Below are 21,065 nucleotides of genomic sequence, written 5' to 3'. Positions count from 1 at the left end.
AAGGCAGCTGGAGCTGTAGGCCTGCAGTGGACATATCGGGTTCTCAGGAATGTCTGGGAGAATAAGGAGGTCCCTGAGGATTGGCAAAAAGGAATAATCATCCCAATTTTCAAGAAAGGTGATAAGAAAGTTTCGAAGAACTACAGGGGAATTACTCTAATATCCCATGTTGCTAAGATAATGGAAAGGATACTGGAAAGTAGAATAAGGTTGAGGGTTGAGAAGCAGATGCAGGAAAATCAGTTTGGTTTCAGAAGTGGAAGGTCAACAATAGAACCCATTTTCATTATGAGACAACTAATGGAAAAGCATTGGGAGTACAGGAATGATATGGTGATGACATTCATTGATATTGAAAAGGCATATGACAGTGTCCCTAGGACGAAAGTTTCGGACAGTCTGGTGCAAAAAGGAATTGGACAGGGATTAATAAAAATGATCATGGCATTGTATAAGGAATGTTGTAGTTGCGTGCAAACACAAGTTGGCAGGACAAGTTGGTTCAAAATAACTAGTGGGCTGAGACAGGGAAGTGTTCTATCACCAATCCTGTTTACAATACTAATGGATGACATCATGAGAACAGCAAAAGCAGCATATGGAGGAAGAGAAATGAACATGATGTTATTTGCAGATGATATTGTGATTTGGGGAGAAGATGACAGGAAGGTTCAAGAACAGTTGAATGTGTTGAATGGGAAGATTGAAGAATGTGGATTGAAAATAAGTGTAGAAAAGAGTAAAACTCTTGTTATGACTAGAGGGGAGAAAGAAGGGAAAGGTCAGATTAGACTTGCAGACAAGCCCCTGGAAGTAGTGGAAACGTTTAAATACCTGGGGAGTGAATTAATGGAGAATGCTCGACTGGATGCTGAGATTAGTAAAAGGATTCAAGCTGGAAGTTGTTTCTATCATAGTGTAAGAAATATGTTATGGGACAAAGATGTGCCAATGGAAGCAAAGGATACTATGTACAAGATGTATTACGTACCCATAACAACTTACGGAGCAGAAACTTGGACAATGACAAAGAAGGATGAGAGTCGAATACAGGCAGCCGAAATGAAATTTTTGAGTAGTATGATACAGAAGAGTAGAAGAGACAAAATAAGGAATGAGAAAGTCCGGGAAGAAATTGGAGTGGAAAAAATGAATGATAGAATAGAGAAGAGCCGACTAAGATGGTTTGGGCACATAAAGCGAATGAGCGACGAAAGAATGCCAAAAAAGGTGATGGAAATGCAAATCCAAGGAAGGAGAGGCCGTGGACGACCACGATTGAGATGGAAGGATACCATCCAACGCAGCATTATAGAAAGAAACCTGGACTGGGACACAGTGTTGGAGGAGGAGTGGTGGAAAGACCGAAGAAAGTGGAGAGGAACCATATTTGCCCCTACCCGGCTACAGCTGGATAAAGGGAAATGATGATGAGGTGACCTGCATGTCGTGATGAGGATGAAATGATGAAATGATGAGGACGACTCATACACCCAGTCCCCGTGCCAGCGAAATTAACCAATTATCGTTAAAATTCCCGACCCTGCCGGGAATGTAACCCAGGACCCCTGTGACCAAAGGCCAGCACGCTAACCATTTAGCCATGGAGCAGGACATAGCAAGCCATTAGGAGAGTGGAACAGTGGACCTTAGAACATGGCTTTCGGTTTTCAACTGCAAAGACCTCTATTGTTCACTTCTGTCGGAAGTGCACTGTTCAGCCCTATCCTGAACTATATTTAGGGGGTGTTGCTCTTCATCCTTTCTGATAGTAAACTATTTTGGGAGCCACACATGCATTAGTTCAAGGCCAAATGCACTAAATATCTTCAAAATATTCAGTTTCTTAGCGGCACTACTTGGGTGGGGGGACTGAACGTTGCTCTAAGATTTTATAGGGCACATGTTTTATCGAGATTAGACTACAGCAGTGCAGCATATGAATCAGCAAGGCAAAGAGCGTTTGCGAACTGAACAGCATCCACTAGAGCTCCCGAATCCAACCATGACTGATCCTGTGCTCTGTGGAGGCTGCTCTTATACACCCAAGGGCAGTCTGTGTGTAAATAAAAAAACAAGGCGTCAGCCGTGGCAGAGCCAGGAGCAGACGAGAATGTCAACCCTGAGGGGGATCGCTCCCAATGCTTTATTTTATAATATATATACAGGCAGAAGGCAGTTGGATAAAGGATGAAAAGATACTGGCAGAGAGTGAATGCAGAGAAGGCTAAAAATACCGCAAAGAGTGTCAAACGTGGTCCATAGACTGCCAAAATGAAAATTAATACAGGCAAATTATAACCATAAGATCACACAGTACACAAATCAAATATAACAAGAACAAAGTTTCCACAGAAAGAACACCAAGGCAATCCAAGTAAATATTAAAAGAATAAGAAGGAAATAATATAAGATTGCATTCAAGTTGGATCCAGCATCGGCTTGGTAGAGCTGTTGCTGTAGCTGCGGGTTACCGGTCAGTCTCCGGGGATTGCCACCTGGGGAAGATGTGTAACTATCCTGATCAGTTGCCTTTTGTTGCTGTGCCCCCGCCGACGCCTTGACTCTTGCGACCCCTTCCCCAGCAACTGTGGCCATGACTGACTGAGGTTTGTCTGAGAGGTTTCTGGAACTTGAATCCCGGAGGAAGGTTGATTAGTGCATCACCCGTTGCTGCATTGGGTTGAAGGGCATTGGCCCAACCTTTTGTGAGTGCCACATACAGAAGACTGGCCGTAGTGTATGCGTATTTCTGTTGGGTTGAATCCAAGGCCGGTCATGCTGAAAGTAGCCAGAGGGTCGTCTTGGTGCTGGGCGGCTGTAGTGATGTTGAGTTGTGCTTAGAGAGCCTGAGCTATCTGATAGACCCGATCGTCCTGTGGGACCACTATGCCTCTGGAGTAGAGTTGTGGTTGCATTTGTCACCAGTGGTCTGGTCGTGGATTGTTAATATGGTACTGGTCATGCTCCTGGTTGCCTGCCCTGGGATCGTATTGTTGGCCATCCTCGGCTAAATACAGCTGTTGTAGCTTGCTGGGAGGTTGTCTATTCTCTGTGCAGTGGTCTGAATTTCGTTGCGAAGCTCCTGAAGGGCTTCACTGATGAGATTCTTTAGTTATTTACACGGACGGTTTAAGGGCAGGTTTCTTTTTCCTCTACCAGAAGCCTGTACAGTAGTTTGTACACAGCAGAGCTCTATGCCATCCTTGAAGCTCTGCGGTATGCGCTGTCCATTGAACACGGGCACTTTCTGTTGTGTACTGACTCCTTGAGCTTGTTGCAATGTATTAATGCATGTTTCCCATGGCACCCTCCAATGCAGCGGATCCAGGACCTGCTGGCTGGGTGTTGGAGTGCTAGCACCAGAACACGTTCTTGTGGCTCCTAACCCACATGGGTGTAGAGGGAAACAAGTTAGCTGATAGGCTTGCCAAGTAGGCGGTCACATTGCCTCCTTTGCCTTACGAGGCTCCAGCTCGGCTGAGACATTTATTCCCATTGGAGATGGAGTGGAAGGACACCCGTCTCCCAAATAAGCTACAAACGATAAAAGAAACGACGAAGGTATGGAAGACCTTTCTGGTTTCTTGGAGAGAAGCAATGGTATTATGTCATCTTGAGATCAGCCACAGTATAGCAACGCACTCCTACTTATTGTTGGGTGAAGCCCCTCCCCCAGTGTGTACTTGCAGTGTTCATCTTACCATGGTACACATCCTTACGGATTGCATGGACCTGATGATATAGATGTTGATTCCCATAGGGAACCTGAAATATTTGTTCCAAATGAGTAAATTTATAATACCAATATTAATGGTCTGTTATTGGACATTTTAAATTTTCCAGCTAACTCATTCCTGGTTGCCAGCGTTTCTTCCCCCGTGTGCTAGATTGGACTCATCGGTTTGTACCTAGCACACCCACCAAGACGCTGGATAGAGCATACCTTGGAGGCCACTGCATAGGCTACCTGGAACCACCGGCAGTGCCAATGCACTATGAGACACTTCGTCTCTTTACCAAAAAATTGATGCCTACTTGGCCCTATGAGAATCAACATAATATCATCTGACGGTCAAGCCATTTAGATAATTGTACCTTTTTCTGAAGCATTGTTTTTTGTAGGAAGGTTCGCTCTCTACTGGTAAAATAAAATATTTAAAAAATAGGAATAAGGGTAGGAACACATACTAGGATATATTCCATGGCCTTTGCATAAATATGTATGTGGTAAATATATTTTAATCTTAAGTAACATTTGAACATTCTTGTAGATGATGGCTTAGTGATACCCAGCATCACCTGTGAGTTACGTCGTCAGCTAATTGAGATGGCAGAGAGAAGAGGTCTTTCTCATGAACGCCAATCAGAACTGATGGGCAGAGCGGCAACGGAAATGGCATTACAGTTGTTAGGTGGTGCTCATCGGTAAGTTTAATATGTTTTGCAGTAGTTAGTGTTCATTATTCTGCTGTGTAAGAGTAACTGATCCATGTTAAGTGCATCTGCTAGGAATTTGTTTCGATTTGTTTTCAAAGTACTTCTTTGACCAATAACTTTAATCTCAGTGCAAGTATGATTTTGGATTGCTTAGAGCTTATATTTGTGTATGCTTTTCTCCTTTTTTTTTTTTTTTTTAATGCCTGTGATATCTTATTTGTTCTGAAAATGAACGCGAATCCATCGATGTTCTGTTGTATACTTCAATGGTAAAGAATAAAGGTTTAGTTGGTAATATACCTGGGTGTGAGGTATTGTTTTGTGAAGCATGGCATACATTCAAAACATATTCCCCTAATTTTTTTGAACTGTGTATTTGTCAGGACGCTCCCAACATAGGAGTGCAAAGGGTTAAATGCCTTCTTAGAAAGTAGTTTTATTCTGCACTGATGTCTGTCCAAAAGGCAATAAGAGATTTCTCCTTATATTCCCTTTTCAAAGTAGAATAAGTTGAGACTTATCAATTTCTCTTGATCGATAAGAATCTGGCTCTTTGGATTTTTTTTTCAAAGGGATTCACAATCTACCTGTTCTGTTGGTAGATTTACCGGCGTGTAAAAGAACTCCTGCAGGTCAAAATTCTGGTACCTCATCATCTGTGAAAACCGTAGAAGTACAGTTGTCTGCCAAATTATTACAACCACAAGGAGAGCAAGATATTCTGATTTTTGTTGTTTTTGGAATATATAGTACAGACGTACTGGTGCAAAATTATACATGTTACGTGGTTTACAGTACATTTCCCAGACGAGAAACAATTTGATAGTCACCATTTTTTTTCACACCGAAGTCGGCCATAGCTGCAATCACTCGAAATGCATTTTCTTGTCAGTTCCTTGGATTTTCCAAGCCTTATTTACTCTTTCTATGAGCATACTCTAGTTTTAATAACTCCTTCTTGCTTAATTTGTTTCTTCTGTCCCATCCAATTATTTTCTATTGGTTTCAAGTCAAGAGAATTTGCTGGCCAGTCTTAGTTATTAATTTCCTGTTTCTATGCGACAGCTGTATCAAATTTTACCTCGCCATGGTGCAGTATCAAGTATGATAGTATAATCTTTGTTTTAGATAGAAGTTAGTTACTTTAACTCTTGTTGCTCCTCTCCATTGTCCCGTGAACAACATACAGACGTCTTTAAAAAGGGAGTACCTACCAGAGAGTATAATAATTTGTCAGACCACTGTAGGTAGTGCGACGTAAAATCAATACCGTTGTTGTTGTTGTTGTTGTTGTTGTCCACTAAAAAAGGAGAGAGGTTGAGAATTGCACTGGATGAGGAGTGGCTTATAAAAAATCAGTTACATCTGAATGATGGGGAGTGATGGGTAGGTCTGTATGATATTCAGGTTATTCAAGAGAAGAAAACTTAGTTACAGTATTTATTTAATTTGGGGATAAAGAGGTTAAAATTGCTTTGACATCCCACCACCTCTCATGCACAATCCTGTGTTGTGTAGTATTTAGATTTGCATTTGTTCTGCGTGAATCTATGCATGGTATGTACAAAGCTTATTTTGTCCATTTTATGGACTCTAAATGGCAATCTTGACTTGTCCCTACAACAGCTGTTTCTTAGTTTCTGAAGTGAAGTTACTCCATTTGGATATGATGTGGTGGTTGTTGATTTAAACGGAATTACAATAAGATTATTACCCCTTCATAACACTAATCAGGGGAAATATTGAAGGGTGTTGACTCTTTGAAGTATGATGGTGTGTGCAAAAGTAACAAAATAACCATAAAGGACACGAATATGAAAGACTCCCTGGTCGTTGCAAACCTTATACTTTTGGCGTTGGAGGAAGAGGAGATTTGACCCAGGGCGGTTGTATAAGAAAGATGAAAGTGAAGTGTCTGGCTCAAGTCAAGTAAGAAGCAATACCAGAGTGAGATATGGGCCCTGTAGGTGCCGCCTCCCAAGCTTAGAGCCCATGGAGAGGCGACTAAGAAAGATAAAATAATAAACATTGACAGTTTATAAGGTATTGTTAGAAATGATCCAACTAATGTCTGTGGAGAGAACGGTTTCAGAACTATTACATGCTAGTGACTAGAAGAGGTCTCATGAGGCATGGAGAAGAAAAGACATTTCCTAAAAGAAGTACAGAAAGGGAGATAGAAACTAGCACAAAAATCCTGGCAACATTGTCCTCCTGATAGTCATGATGTAAATACTGTTGTATGTTTGGTAGATTCTACCTTCCTTACCGATACTGATGAATGAGTTAGCACTATAGCACTATATAGGTTAACAAATAACAAATTGATCGCACCTGGTTTACTAGAGTTAGGATATGACAATGAGGTTGATACTAGTTCCGAGGCAACATTGTCCTCATTTGTTCGGATGCACAATCGAAAGGTTGTGAGTATACTACTAAAAAATTGGAAGAGATATTCATAATACTTCCCTAAACAGAACTGACAGCTGTAAATAGTTGCTTTCCTTGTTTTAAATAATTTATTATTAATCTTTGTGGTATCCGAATTTGTCTTTTAGGCTGAGCACACATTGGATTCGTACTTGTTCCATACAGTTGCGAATGACCACGGTCGTACGTATGAACGCACACATTGGTTGTGAGCTCGTTCGATGAGATTGTTCAGTATTGGTATTCACTTTTGTCTTCCACTGTCAACATAAACTACCTGTTTCTGTTGGAGAATTCTCTTCTAAGATGCAGAAGACTGCATCGTAGAACTGGGTAGGTTAATGATGTATATCTGAAAAGGGAAGAATTAGGGGAATTCCATCATATCTGTAAAGATAATAACGAAAGTCGAACAAAATCACTTAGCATTATCATCCCAAAGCATGCTTGGACAACAGAGAGACCATAGATAGCCTCCTCTGCATTAATTAAATATGATTTATTTTAAAATAAATAAAAAATAAAAATAAAAACAGTATCACATTGTTCACAACAGCTAAGAATGTGTTCAGTTTGCCTTAAATTTATAGAAAGAGACAATATAGCCTATGTCATGGGAATTAAAACTCTAATATAGTAATAATAATAATAATAATAATAATAATAATAATAATAATAATAATGCAGAACCTAACTTGTAAACATTTGTACGTATATGTACAGAAATGTGCATCACTTCCAAGTGTAATTAAAAAATGGAATTACTACTTAGCGGGCATGTCCATTTCTTCAAAGAATACCTTCCATGAATTGCTTTGGTAGTTACGCAAGTGATATTTAAAATCACTTTGATCCCACAAGCTTTTTCGTTCATATATTATCGTTATGAACTTTTCGAACATCCCTGTTGCTCGAAGTTTGTATGTAAAGATCCGGTAAAATCCCAGCAAGTTGAGAATGTGATCGGACTTCGTATCTAAACCCGCGTATGCACACGACTAACTCGTGCAGTGTGCGAGCCTGCATAACATTACTCGCGTCGGGATTGTTTGTACGTATTCGTGCAACATAATTTCATACAGATACGGATCCAATGTGTGCTCAGCTTTAGTATTTTGAATTGGCTCAACACAATCTTGTAGAGCTAATATACAAACAATGTATTGATGCCCTCTTAGTTTTGTATTTTTTTTTTTTAATGAAAATTAATGTAAAACATTGAATATGTTCAGGCTGAATCCTCATAATGTTCATCAGTGGCCAACGGTGGTGGCATTGTGTGGATCACATCGCCAAGGATCTTTTGGAATTAACTGTGCTCGTCAGTTGGCAAGTCATGGTGTAAATACTATCATATATTTGGTAGATCCTACCTGCCTATCACCAATACTGATGAACGAGATAGCTCTATATAGGCTAACAAACAACAAATTGATCACAGACGCTCAAGGTAAGTATCATCCTATTTATTTACAGAAATCCTTCTCTTACGAGTGTCGGTAACATTACTTATTCCCCAATATATTTGAAAACACCAGTGTTGCCAAAATGTGGTGAAGATCTATTTACTGTCTATTTGTAAAAAAAATATTGCATCATCATCATCATCATCATAATGAATTCCTTCCAGCGAGCCAGTTAGTATGTTTTGGAATGGTGTGCTGCCATTTGTTATTGTCTATTCTAAAATTCCTTCATTCCTTGAGGCTTGGTTTGTTCATTTTATTCTGAAAAAAAAATTCCAAGTGCAATTTTTATTTGTACCTTCCAATCTCTTATGAATTTCCATCATTATTTAACATATATTTTCTTCTACACCTGTTACTGAAGCTATCAGGCTTATCAGTATTATGTTGATTTTAATAAGTTCAGCTCATGGTGGATGTCAAGTGATCATGAATTGACTGTGTTAATTGACCATTTGATAGAACTAGTGTGAAATGCTAGTCTACAGACGTCCATAGTCCTTTCATCAATAAAATGAATCCAATATCATTGATCTGCATTCAGGGCTGTCACCCAGATGGCAGATTACCAGGCCTTTCCTTAATTGATTTCAAAGTACTTGGAAATCTCTCCTTATAAATTAATATTTGCCCCAGTTTGTCCTCTTGAATTACAGATTTATCTTCATATTATGATCTTTCCTACCTTTAAAGGCTCCAGTCAAGCTTATTCATCTGCTAATGTCATTCCACACCATTTCTCCAGTGACAACTCGGAACTTAATCAAGCAGTTCGTCTCCTTACTCCAAAGTCTTCCGATTCCAAAACATTTTCTTAATACTACTCTAATGTTGGAAATCACCCAGAACAAATCACACTGCTTTTGTTTGGATCTCTTCCAATTCTTGTGACAAGTAGTCTTGTGAATCCCATACACTGGAAGCGAACTCTAATTGCAGTTTTACCAGAAACGTACACACCCTCACCTTTGCATCCTTGCTGCAGTTCCTAAATCCCTTTATAACCATATGACGAGATCTGTAACTTTTTTCATAACCTTGTTAATATGATTATCATAATCTTTCCTTATTATTATTATTATTATTATTATTATTATTATTATTATTATTTCGTATGGCAAAAACAAGGATACATTATAAGTACATGTAAATACATATTTCTTAAATAAGTATGTGATTTACAAGTCAGCATTCAAAACTTAATCTTTCCTTATTTTAACACCTAAGTATTTACAGTGATCCTTGTTTGATACTTTCACCCCATCAACACAGTAATTAAAACTGAGAGGACTTTTTCTCTTGGTGAAACTTACAGTTTAACATCGTACCTTTGTCTGGTGTCCATCTCGCAACATTGTCGAGGTCTTTTTGCAGTTTCTTCACAATCCTGTAACTTACATACTACAGTGTAACTTGGATAATTCAAAGCTGAAGGGACCACAATGAAAATTTGACTCATTCACGTTTTCATTTTCCTCCTCAGTATGACAGGAACCAGCTCTCTGAAGACAGTTTGACATTGTTGACTGAAACACGTGGTCTCCCATCCACTGTTGCACAGTTGGGCAGCTTGAAGAATGTTGATTTTGATCTTGTCCTGTTTGTCTAAGTGCCAGAAAGGATATTCTGCACTAACAACCTTCTGTAAAAGTGTTTGAAACGTTTAATGATGCCCTGATCCATAGGTTGCACTACAAGTCATGTTTGGAGGGAAAAACTTCCCTTAACTGCATACAGTTGTTAGTAAATACAATTATGGTTGTTTTTTTTAATTTCATGTCTAGTTTCTAGAGACATTTTTCAAAAATCTCACTTGTCTTCCAGGTTTTTTTTATTTGATTTGTACTCTACAGGTTTAGTTTTCACACTTTTGTAACAGCATGGATTACGTGACTTGCCTAACATGACCAACGGTAGTTTCTCGGAACCGTCCCTATTAGCACCTAACAAAAGTATAACCCGCTCTTTACTGAGTTTTCCTACACCGCAGTTCTCACCAGTAAATGCCAGTGTCTTGTGTGGAGTGCATTTAAAAAACAAACCCGTTCCACCAATCTTAAAAATGTCTTTAATATCTATCAATAATTATCTGTACCAAATTCTTTTTTCCATGAATCTGCAGCAACCGTATCAATGGATCCACTTTCCCCACAAACATTTTTGAACAAAATTTTATTTCTGTCTTTAAAGCCATCGAGCCACCCCGTACTCGCCTTGAAACTTGTTTTCCCCAAGGCTGTAGCAAACTCTTCTGCTTTTGCACGAAGTACAGGCCCACTGATAGGAATTCTTTTGCTGCTTGCTTGCTTGAACCATTTTAACATACAGTACATTTGTCAATGTTTTGATTTTCTGGTCCACGCATTCGTTTTTCTGTATCAATTCCTGCACTGTTTACAATTTGATCCTTATTCTTCAGTGTATTTGCTGGTATCCCAAATTTTTAGAGATGTCTGATTGCCTTTTTGCTCCTTTTTCCCCTCCTTCAATATCTTATTTTTTTCTGCTAGAGTCAACAATTTGTACTGAACATGTGAGCACTTGGAAAGAGCCATGATACTATACAGTACTCGATAGAACACAAACTTTGCACAAAATACTACTTGAGTACCCTGAAAAGACTTAAGAAGACGCCTGACCTTTCATGTCTGCAAGAAGACTGACTTGTGAGTGCAGTGTGGCTAACAGTTGAAGCAACCTTGAAAGCGTTGAGCACAGACACTTCGCATCAGCCCGGCATTTAGTGGCCGGTGCCAGCATGGTGTTTGAAAACAAGAACCAGACTATAAACTTAAAAAGTAATGACAACTATTCAGATTTTTAAATTTGTTTAGAATTTTTGAGTTTTTAACTTTGAATTAACCAACATAAATTTGAATTGGAGACTATATTGTAACATTATGTTAACAGGAAATTTAAGGGACCACAGGAAGAGTTCAATTTATTGACAAATTTTAATTTAAAACATTCAAATTATCCAGGTTACACTGTACTGTATACATTATAACATCATCTCCAAAAATCTTATCTGTGGTTCCAGTTCTTTGCTTATATCATATACATGCATAAGAAAACACAAAAGGTCCAATAATAATAATAATAATAATAATAATAATAATAATAATAATACCTTGCAGGAACACCCTTCAGCCTCTAAATTGTTTCTGTATCAATGCCTTACCTACTCTAATTATCTTCAGTTCTATTTTTTAGAAATTTAGCCACCCATTCAATCACACTTTTGTCTCGTCCTGTTGCTGGAGATCCATGAAAATGGATTTAATTTTTTAGTAAAATTTGTTTTTTAATGTGATTTCGGCCTATTGCCAATGAACATAATGTACAATTACTTACTGCTTTATGTACACATATTTACATGGAAATTTACACAAATACAATTCTTATTTGTTAATCATTGTTATATGATTCACTTGAAGCCATACTGCTTGGAATATCTTCAATCCCAAGCTGGTGGGAAGAGAAAACCAAAAGATGTAAATAGAAATACTCTGTATTAGGTTCTGTTAATTGAAAATAGAAATAAATCAACTACAGTAGAACCTCGATTATACGTTCCCGGACACTACGTTTTCCCGTATTATTCGTTCAAATTACGTGGTCCCGCAAGCATCCTAATTAAACCACGTTGTAAAAATCCCGCATTATCCGTTCCTCGAAGAAACTATTTCCCGGATCAACCGTCCAGAAATATCAGTCCCACCAACACTAAATCCTCGATCACGCAGTTTTCAAGGAACTGTATCTCATATTTACATGGAAAACATAAGATTATGTTAATTTTAAGAACACTTCCTCTTAAGCATTACTTTGTCAATTTTATATATTTTTCATCTAAACAGTGTTATGTGGCTGAAGATGTTGATAAAATACGAAACATGTACCACTTTTAACCATTAAATTGCCTTAAGCAATCATTGTATTGACTAGGTGGAAAATAATAAATATTTAATTGTGAATCTATTGAAGTGCGATACGGACCATGAAACTGATTTTATGTAATACGATTATGTTATCGAGACCAGAACAGATATTGCACCTTACATACATAAAGCCATGGGAGGTTTCACGATTGCCTATTACTGTTTTGATCCTAGTATAAGACTGGGAATTTTACACTTTTGTGTTAAAATGTTATAAAAACTGCAGTCATTTCATTTGCGCACGTTATGGTACATTTAAAAACTTTAATTTTGCACTCGTACAGACTTGTACAGCGAGCACGCTTGCCAGCTGAGCTCAAGTTCGCGAATAATCGTCATTTCGGAAGTGTAATCCAATTTGATTGTGATTAGTGAGTGGCAGAATTGAATATAACAAGAAATGTAATGCATTCGAGAACTTGAGAATCAATGCATTCTAGAGTTCAACATAACCTTTAAAAGTCTATGTAGGTCTAATTTATGCGGTACCTACAAGATTCTTGATTTATGAATTTCATTTTCCGTTTTGACATTTACCAATCTTCATAAAAGGAAAGAAAAATTCCACCTAATCAATACATTTATTTTCTTGCAAAGTATTACAATCTAGGACCGGTTTCGACCCTTCATAGGTCATCCTCAGCTATATCAGAATCACATTTGCATCTCTATCTTATACCTCTGAAAGACCTTATGATATATTGTTTCATAATTTTCAGTGAAAACTTATCTTAAAAACTTACACATTTCTAAGCGTTGTGTTAAAATTAAAAATTGAAATTACAAAACTTTGTCTATTATATACATGCCCTTGGGCTGACAGAATGCATCCTTAGGTTGATTAAGCATCTATCTTAGGTATTGTTGCTTATTCTGTTGAATCGAATCCCTTTTGTACTTATGTACAGTCGTGAATAGACTATCAGTAAAATTTGATAAATAAAACTTACGTGATAATTATAATAAAATATCATGTTACATCTTTATACCTTATTGTTGGAGTGATATTATTTTAGGCAAAATAAAAATGCGTGTTGACCTCTATAAAATATTTTACATAATATATTTTAAAGTCTAATCATTGTACTTTAAAGTCTAAAATACTTATTGCTTTGGAACTTGCGTTGTTATGTGGTAAAATATTATAACAATTTGTCTTATATAACATCAGATATTGATAGTATTTAAAAATGCCGTGTATGGTTGGCTTTTAAATCTAATGATTAAATATCATTTCCTTGTTGCATAAAATTACAAGTTTCATATTATGTTGATTATGTGTTGTATAAAACATAAATGTCTAATAAATTGAATGCTTATCATTTACTACAGAAATTTTAAACACTTGAATGTCTAGTAATATAGTCAGTGTGTTTAGTGACACTGAAACATGTTGGCCTTGATTCTTGCGTTATATTTCCATAATTTGCCTTTTTTTATATATGTCGAATGTTGGTCTTTATAGGTTCCATTTGTAAATAACAGCACTTTCCTATAATTGTGAAATGGATCAATAAGCTTGATACGTGTTAAATTATGGAATATATGTGTGATTCAGTTCTGGCCTAACTTCTGGAGTTTTCTCCCATCAAATGCCGTAAGACTGTGGTGGTTCCTTTCCCTTTTTTTTTTTTTAAGGCTGGTCAAGTTGCTGGATGTTTGAATTGCAAACTTGCCGAGAAACTTGCAATTCAAACATCCAGCAACTTTACCAGCCTTAAAAAAAAGGGAAAGGAACCACCACAGTCTTACGGCATTTGATGGGAGAAAACTCCAGAAGTTAGGCCAGAACTGAATTACACATATATTCCATAATTTAACACGTATCAAGCTTATTGATCCATTTCACAATTATAGGAAAGTGCTGTTATTTACAAACGGAACCTATAAAGACCAACATTCGACATATATTAAAAAAAGGCAAATTATGGAAATATAACGCAAGAATCAAGGCCAACATGTTTCAGTGTCACTAAACACACTGACTATATTACTAGACATTCAAGTGTTTAAAATTTCTGTAGTAAATGATAAGCATTCAATTTATTAGACATTTATGTTTTATACAACACATAATCAACATAATATGAAACTTGTAATTTTATGCAACAAGGAAATGACATTTAATCATTAGATTTAAAAGCCATCCATACACAGCATTTTTAAATACTATCAATATCTGATGTTATATAAGACAAATTGTTATAATATTTTACCACATAACAACGCAAGATCCAAAGCAATAAGTATTTTAGACTTTAAAGTACAATGATTAGACTAAAATATATTATGTAAAATATTTTATAGAGGTCAACACGCATTTATATTTTGCCTAAAATAATATCACTCCAGCAATAAGGTATAAAGATGTAACATGATATTTTATTATAATTATCACGTAAGTTTTATTTATCAAATTTTACTGATAGTCTATTCACGACTGTACATAAGTATAAAAGGGATTCGATTCAACAGAATAAGCAACAGTACCTAAGATAGATGCTTAATCAACCTAAGGATGCATTCTGTCAGCCCAAGGGCATGTATATAACAGACAAAGTTTTGTAATTTTAATTTTTAATTTTAACACAATGCTTAGAAATGTGTAAGTTTTTAAGATAAGTTTTCACTGAAAATTATGAAACAATATATCATAAGGTCTTTCAGAGGTATAAGATAGAAATGCAAATGTGATTCTGATATAGCTGAGGATGACCTATGAAGGGTCGAAACCGGTCCTAGATTGTAATACTTTGCAAGAAAATAAATGTATTGATTAGGTGGAATTTTTCTTTCCTTTTATGAAGACCTACAAGATTTCCATAAACTGACCAACAGTGACCAAATCACAATGGAAGTTTAAAAAAAAAAAAAAAAAGGAATTTCGCCATCATATTGGGCGCTTTTGTATCTAATGTGCTGTATTTTATTAGATAAGAGAATTAAAAACTACTTGTGGTCATTTGTTGTTTGGCTTGGCGTTATGGGTATTAGATTTTTCGAGGAGTTTGGTTGATCAAAGTTGCTGAACTGAACGAAGTTTTCAGAGGAAAATGACGAAGTTTCCCTGGTAAAAATAAATGTAAAGTTTCGAGATTTTTAAGTCCCGTACCGGTAATTTATGTTTGAAGTCAGCCTCACAGTCTAACTTGCCTGCCTTTCATCCAGAGGGTCCAGGTTCGATTCCCGACCAGGTCAGGCATTTTTATCTGTATATGAGGGCTGGTTCCAGGTTCACTCATTCTAAAATTACCTTTAATTGAGGAGCTATTTAATGGTGAGATGGCGACGCCGCTCTAGAGAGCCAAGAATAACAGCCAAGAGGATTAGTCACACTGACCATGCGTCACCTCGTAATCTGCAGGCTTTCGGACCGAACAGCGGTCGCTTGGTAGGTGGAAGGCCCATTGGGGCTCTAGTTTGGTTTGGTTTAGGGGTGTTTGTAAAATGGTAAGTATACATACGGTATTTCATTTTTGTGATGTTTGACCAAATTGTTGATGGTTCATTCATTCCCAGACTTTCCGTTCTCCCGTGTTGTACGTTTGTTTTTCGTGGTCCCTCCAAAAACGGAGAATCGAGGTTCCACTGTAGATATAAAATTAAGATTAATTAGCTGTTCGGAAAATGCTACCATTATGAGGATTTCTGCGTTCTCTGGTTTCGGCAGTTTCTTAGGGTTGCTTAACACCACACCATAATGCAAGATAAAGTGCTCAGCATCCACATGTGATGTAGGGTACCACACACATCTTGTAGAACAGTTATCAAAAATTTGAGACACTCCTTTTTCAGGGAGCGCAAAAGGCTGCAAATTTTCAATGGAGAGTTTCTTCTAGCATTGTCTGGAAGACTGTGTGGTCCTCAAAGAATGCATATAGACTAGATGGAGCTGCATGACAATTTTCTCAGTTCTTTCTCTATATCATCTAGAGTTAAGATCTTGTTGCATAATTTTTTCCGGGTGAACAGGTTGCCAAGGGCTTCAAAAACAGCCTTTGAGTGGTTGCCTACCATCAGCTGACTTAGTTCCACCAAACTCTTCTGCGCTGTTTTCTTAAGAGTTTTCACAGCTTTGGCTCTGAATTGTCGACATTTCATTGAGGCGAGCATTAAACTCGGTGAATATACTTGCCTAGTCAGCAGATTGAGCATGTTCTGCTATACTCTGAGGTTAGAATACAGAGTGAGCCGTAGAATAGCTATTACATTCTAAAAATGTAATTGAATCCATAATACAGTTACAGTTGTCTGCCACAAACTGAGCTTGTTCTCTTGTGACAGCTGCCTCACTGGTACTCAAAAATGCTATACCATTGTTCTCTTCACTCATCTATAAAGTCAACAATGTCATTTAAGTGTTCATGAATGTAGAGCGCAGACTTCAACAAAGTATACCACCTCATCTGCATAGGCATTGGAAACAATTTGATCCTCCCTGTGTCATTTTTGTATCTTTTGCAAAGAAATTGAAGATTTATGCATTTCCTTCATCCGTTGTTTAAGAAAGCTGGCTTGGTTTTTACAGCTGCCGAGTTAAGTTCGTAGAGGTTGCGCTGCCAGATGTGGCCTACAAAATTAATTTCATTAGCCTAGTATTGCTCTTACCAACAAGCCCTGTTAAGGTGCTCGCACATGTACCCATATAACGAGCTGAATCAGTAACTATGACAAAAACATGGTCAAATTAAATGTCGTACTTCAGAGTGACCACAACACTTTGTGCACTTGGCACCTGTGGCTTTATCGAGCACCACACAGGCACCTAAACGCACATTAAAAGCACGGTTCCATAATTACATCACAAAGAACAGGAATTTTTTTATCTTTAATGCTTCAGCTCTTGTTGCTTTTTATCCCCTACAATAAGAATGTAATGCTCCCAATTGTTATTGACAGACAGAAAGTCTCTGGTACCTTTTATGTGCTGGAATAACCACTGCCACATCTTGGGGTTGTGTAATTCAGGGCTGAAGAATGCCTCAGTTGTCCGTAATGAGTCCATTTTTATCTTCTTTTGCTGTCTTTGCCTGCGTGAGCAATTCTTCCACAGATGATTGCCGCTTCAGTGATCCATTGTTTGCCATGCTTGTGGTTATCATCAGTAGCGATGTGTTAATTACTGTGTCCACTCTTTCAGACTCCAGCCTTTTGTCACAAAATTTACACATCAGTATTTTTTTATGCACATAAAACATCTCTGAGCTGAATTCACTTGGACATGAATATACCATAACACCAGTCTTAGACATTCCACCTAGTCACGCTTCTTCTTTTTCACTTACAATTTAAACACGAGAATTATTAAACGTAAAAGAACACGTGGTCTCCATGGTCTTAGCAAGGGTAACATTACCAACTTACGTGTACCAAAAATCATTACCCATAAGAACAAACATAGAATTCCAATGTTATCCGTTGAGAAAGATTTATTTTGTTGGATTTAAAACTCTGCTAGATGCCAGTGCTCACACAACAAAATATAAAAGTTATAAATGAAAAAAATATTTTAATGAGGTCTTATTTACAGACATACCTGCTATATTGGGAACGGTGCTACATTGCATAATGCAAAGAATGCGTGTCAAAATACGCTGGTGCCAAAAAGAAGGCTGAATTCACAAACTACCATATGTCTGCCAGAGTGTGTTGGTGTGATTTAAAAAGTTTTTTCCAAATTCTAACACAGAATTTGTATTTGCAATATTTGCCAATTTTGTGTTATTTTGTGATTCAAAAAATGAACTTCTACAATCTAACAGGTCAGTTATGAGCTTAATTCGAAGAAAAGTTTAAAATTATGAAATTCTTGTTTTCACATCTTGCGATTGTTACAGATCTCCACAAATAGCCCTCATTTTAGTCAGCTGTATCCCATGATCTACCCAGTCGAAAGCCATGGATAGGTCAATAGCGATACAGTCCATTTAAACCTAAGAATTTCATTTTTTGTCCGTATTGAACTGAGAAGGATGATAGGATGATAGGAAAAAAGGTGGACAGTCCATTTGACCACCTGAATCTGTAGTATCGTACTACTGTATATCATGCTGGAATCCTACAAGTTGAGCCTTACTGGAATAACCTGTCTGAAACCCGAAATGCCTTGGTAATCTTCGTCAAGAATTTCATTGTTTGGTCCGTATTGAATTGAGATTCACAAAGCAATAAATTTAAGTGTGGGGGTCCACCTATTCAATACAAATTATGTAGGAGTTTTAAATCACCACATTATTATTTATTACATGGGGCTGATTTCAGCATAATGAATAGCATCATCAACCAAATAGGGAACTTACGACAATATAAATAGTGGACATAATCATAATAGACCCTGTATTTAAAATGTACTAAGTAACTAACCATGTTATAAACACACTGTTTTTTTACAAGTATAAAACTTGGTCATATAACAACTATTTTTACCCTCATCACAGAGAATAAATTGGATAAAAATTCATGTATTTTCAGGCCACAGAGGGCTGTCAAGGTCAGATTTTCAGATTGAATCAATTGAGAAATGCTTTGGGAGGAATAAACTGTTCTGCTTACTTTCAGTCATACGACAAAATATCCAGATAAAAAATATTGGCCATGCTGAGGGATTATGGCATCAAAGAAAGGTTATTACTAGGGCTCGAGAGTTGAAGACCTATAAATTGCCTAAAAATTACCTGTAAAAATGCCTAAAAATATCCCAAAAAGGATGTAAAAATGTGATCCAAATTCATTCGTAATTTTAATTACATTTTTAAGGAATATAATGTTTTAAAATGCAAAATTCTGGTGGCATGCAACATACAATGCAGAAATGAGTGAAATACTTCTTAAAAATCACAGGAATAGAACCAGCTTTTGGGTGGTTAGGCCGTGTGCATTATGCAGAGTTTCGTCCAGACGTGCCATTTTTTGAAATACTTCTTCTTTGCGACATTATATATTGTTAGATAAACGTAATTTAAGAAAGGAATTCTGTGTCTGCAGAATTTGGAATGAAATATTCTTTTCAATTAGAATGAATTCATGGAACCCGCAAGGGGCATCCTGGAGAAAGAAATCGAAATTAGTATAATTGGATTGATACTTGGATTAACCACATTAGGGTTACAGAAATTGGAATTCGGAAACCTTCCTTCATTTGGCTTTGCATTATATCGCAATATTCATCTCCAGGTTCTTACGTGTAAAGGATCGTCTGTTTTCAGATAGCACATTGCGAAACATCAAGAAACTTCTTCACATCAACTTTTCATACTTGAAGCAAGTAAGATATTCCTCTTCAAAAGCACATTAAAATTTTCATCTTGTACATAATTTGATAATCCTGGTTGATTTCAAGCACTGGTTTCATTTTTTTCATTTCATTTTCATCTCATTTTCTCTCTTTTCAGATATATGTATTTACTAGAGAAAATATGTTTAAGAGGTGTTGGGGGTGAATTAATGAGGATTCAAATCCAAAATGAGCAGTAAAAATTTAGTTGAAAGAAGGTGAGGTCGGAACAAAATCTGTTAAGACCTAAAATGGGCTAAAAAGGACCAATAATCCAAAAAATGCCGAAAAAGGCAAAAGGATAAATAAAACTTACCCTTTTGTGGCCTACAATGACCCAGAATGAACATATATGTTAGGCCTCATCTTTGGACACTAGAGAAAAAGGACTTTTTCTCGACTTCCGAGCCCTAGTTATTACTAAGATGACGTATTTTAGACATCAAAAATTCTGTTTTTTGGCAGCTTAAATAGGCATTATCAAAATGTACGTAGGCTTGTATTAATTATTTTACCACTTAAAATTAAAAAATTATTTTCTGACTGGTGTTAAATAGGGGTTTTTTCTGCATTCGGAAGTGCCAGTTGTTATTGATCTCAATTCTGTGAGAATTGAATGAAACTACTGAAACTACTACTCTCCAGCTACCATACATCTGACAACTGGTTTTCCAGTTTTCTGGAGTAAATGTATGTCTTGTTTCAGTCAGAATATTTGTAAATTGAAAGAATGTCCTCTCAACCTCATAGGATGTGATCAAGCAATACTGTACTTAAATGAGGCCATTACCACACATGACAGCTTTAATGTCATGGCTAAAAAAAGTTGCTGAGAAGAATTAATTTTTTGTTTCACATATTCCCAACAAGGATCATCCTGAATTTGATCCTGATGACTTCAACCATTTCTCCAGGAATTTCATCCTGACCAGTTGCTACACTGGACACATCTCCACTTGGCCATTACTTGTAACATTGCAATCACCAGTCCACTGTTTAAATAGGAATGCTTTTTGAAGATACATGTTTGGACCTCATAAGTGAAATTCAGTCACAGTCTTACAAGATTCAAAACACACTACACAAATACTGCCGTTCTGTTTTTACCAGCTATCTTAAAACGGGCAGGTTGGCCGTGCGGTTAGGAGCGCCCAGCTGTGAGCTCGCATCCAGGAGATAGTGGGTTCAAAGCCTACTGTCGGCAGCCCTGAAGGTGGTTTTCCGTGGTTTCCCATTTTCACATCTTAATTAAGGCCACAGCCGCTTCCTTCTCATTCCTAGGCCTTTCCTGTCGCATCGTCACCATAAGACCTATCTGTGTCGGTGCGATGTAAAGCAACTAACAGCTATTTTAAGTGCCCTAGTACTGCCTGCTATTCAACAAGACATTGACGAGGAAAAATTAAAATGTAAAAAAAAAAATTAGGTGCTTAGAACATTTATTGCATAATAGTCTTTGATATAAAAATAAGCATTTATAGGCACTGAAAAGTGTCTTTTTTTTTTTTTTTT

The 21,065-nt window shown here is 37.0% G+C and overlaps 1 protein-coding gene across 2 annotated transcripts in view; it reads left to right on the top strand.

Moving 5' to 3' along the window:
* Edc3 (Enhancer of mRNA-decapping protein 3) overlaps positions 1–21,065 on the top strand; it is a 110,855-nt gene that overhangs the window by 76,660 nt on the left and 13,130 nt on the right. For both annotated transcript variants that reach the window (XM_067159534.2, XM_067159526.2), the window contains exons 6-7: positions 4,275–4,428; positions 8,106–8,323. In XM_067159534.2, the coding sequence (XP_067015635.1) occupies positions 4,275–4,428; positions 8,106–8,323 (372 nt within the window). The remainder of the gene's footprint in view (positions 1–4,274; positions 4,429–8,105; positions 8,324–21,065) is intronic.

The sequence above is a fragment of the Anabrus simplex genome, chromosome 1 (assembly GCF_040414725.1).
Source record: "Anabrus simplex isolate iqAnaSimp1 chromosome 1, ASM4041472v1, whole genome shotgun sequence".
Taxonomy (NCBI): domain Eukaryota; kingdom Metazoa; phylum Arthropoda; class Insecta; order Orthoptera; family Tettigoniidae; genus Anabrus; species Anabrus simplex.
Note: the sequence above shows the minus strand (reverse complement) of the source record. Positions and strands in the feature narration are given on the sequence as shown.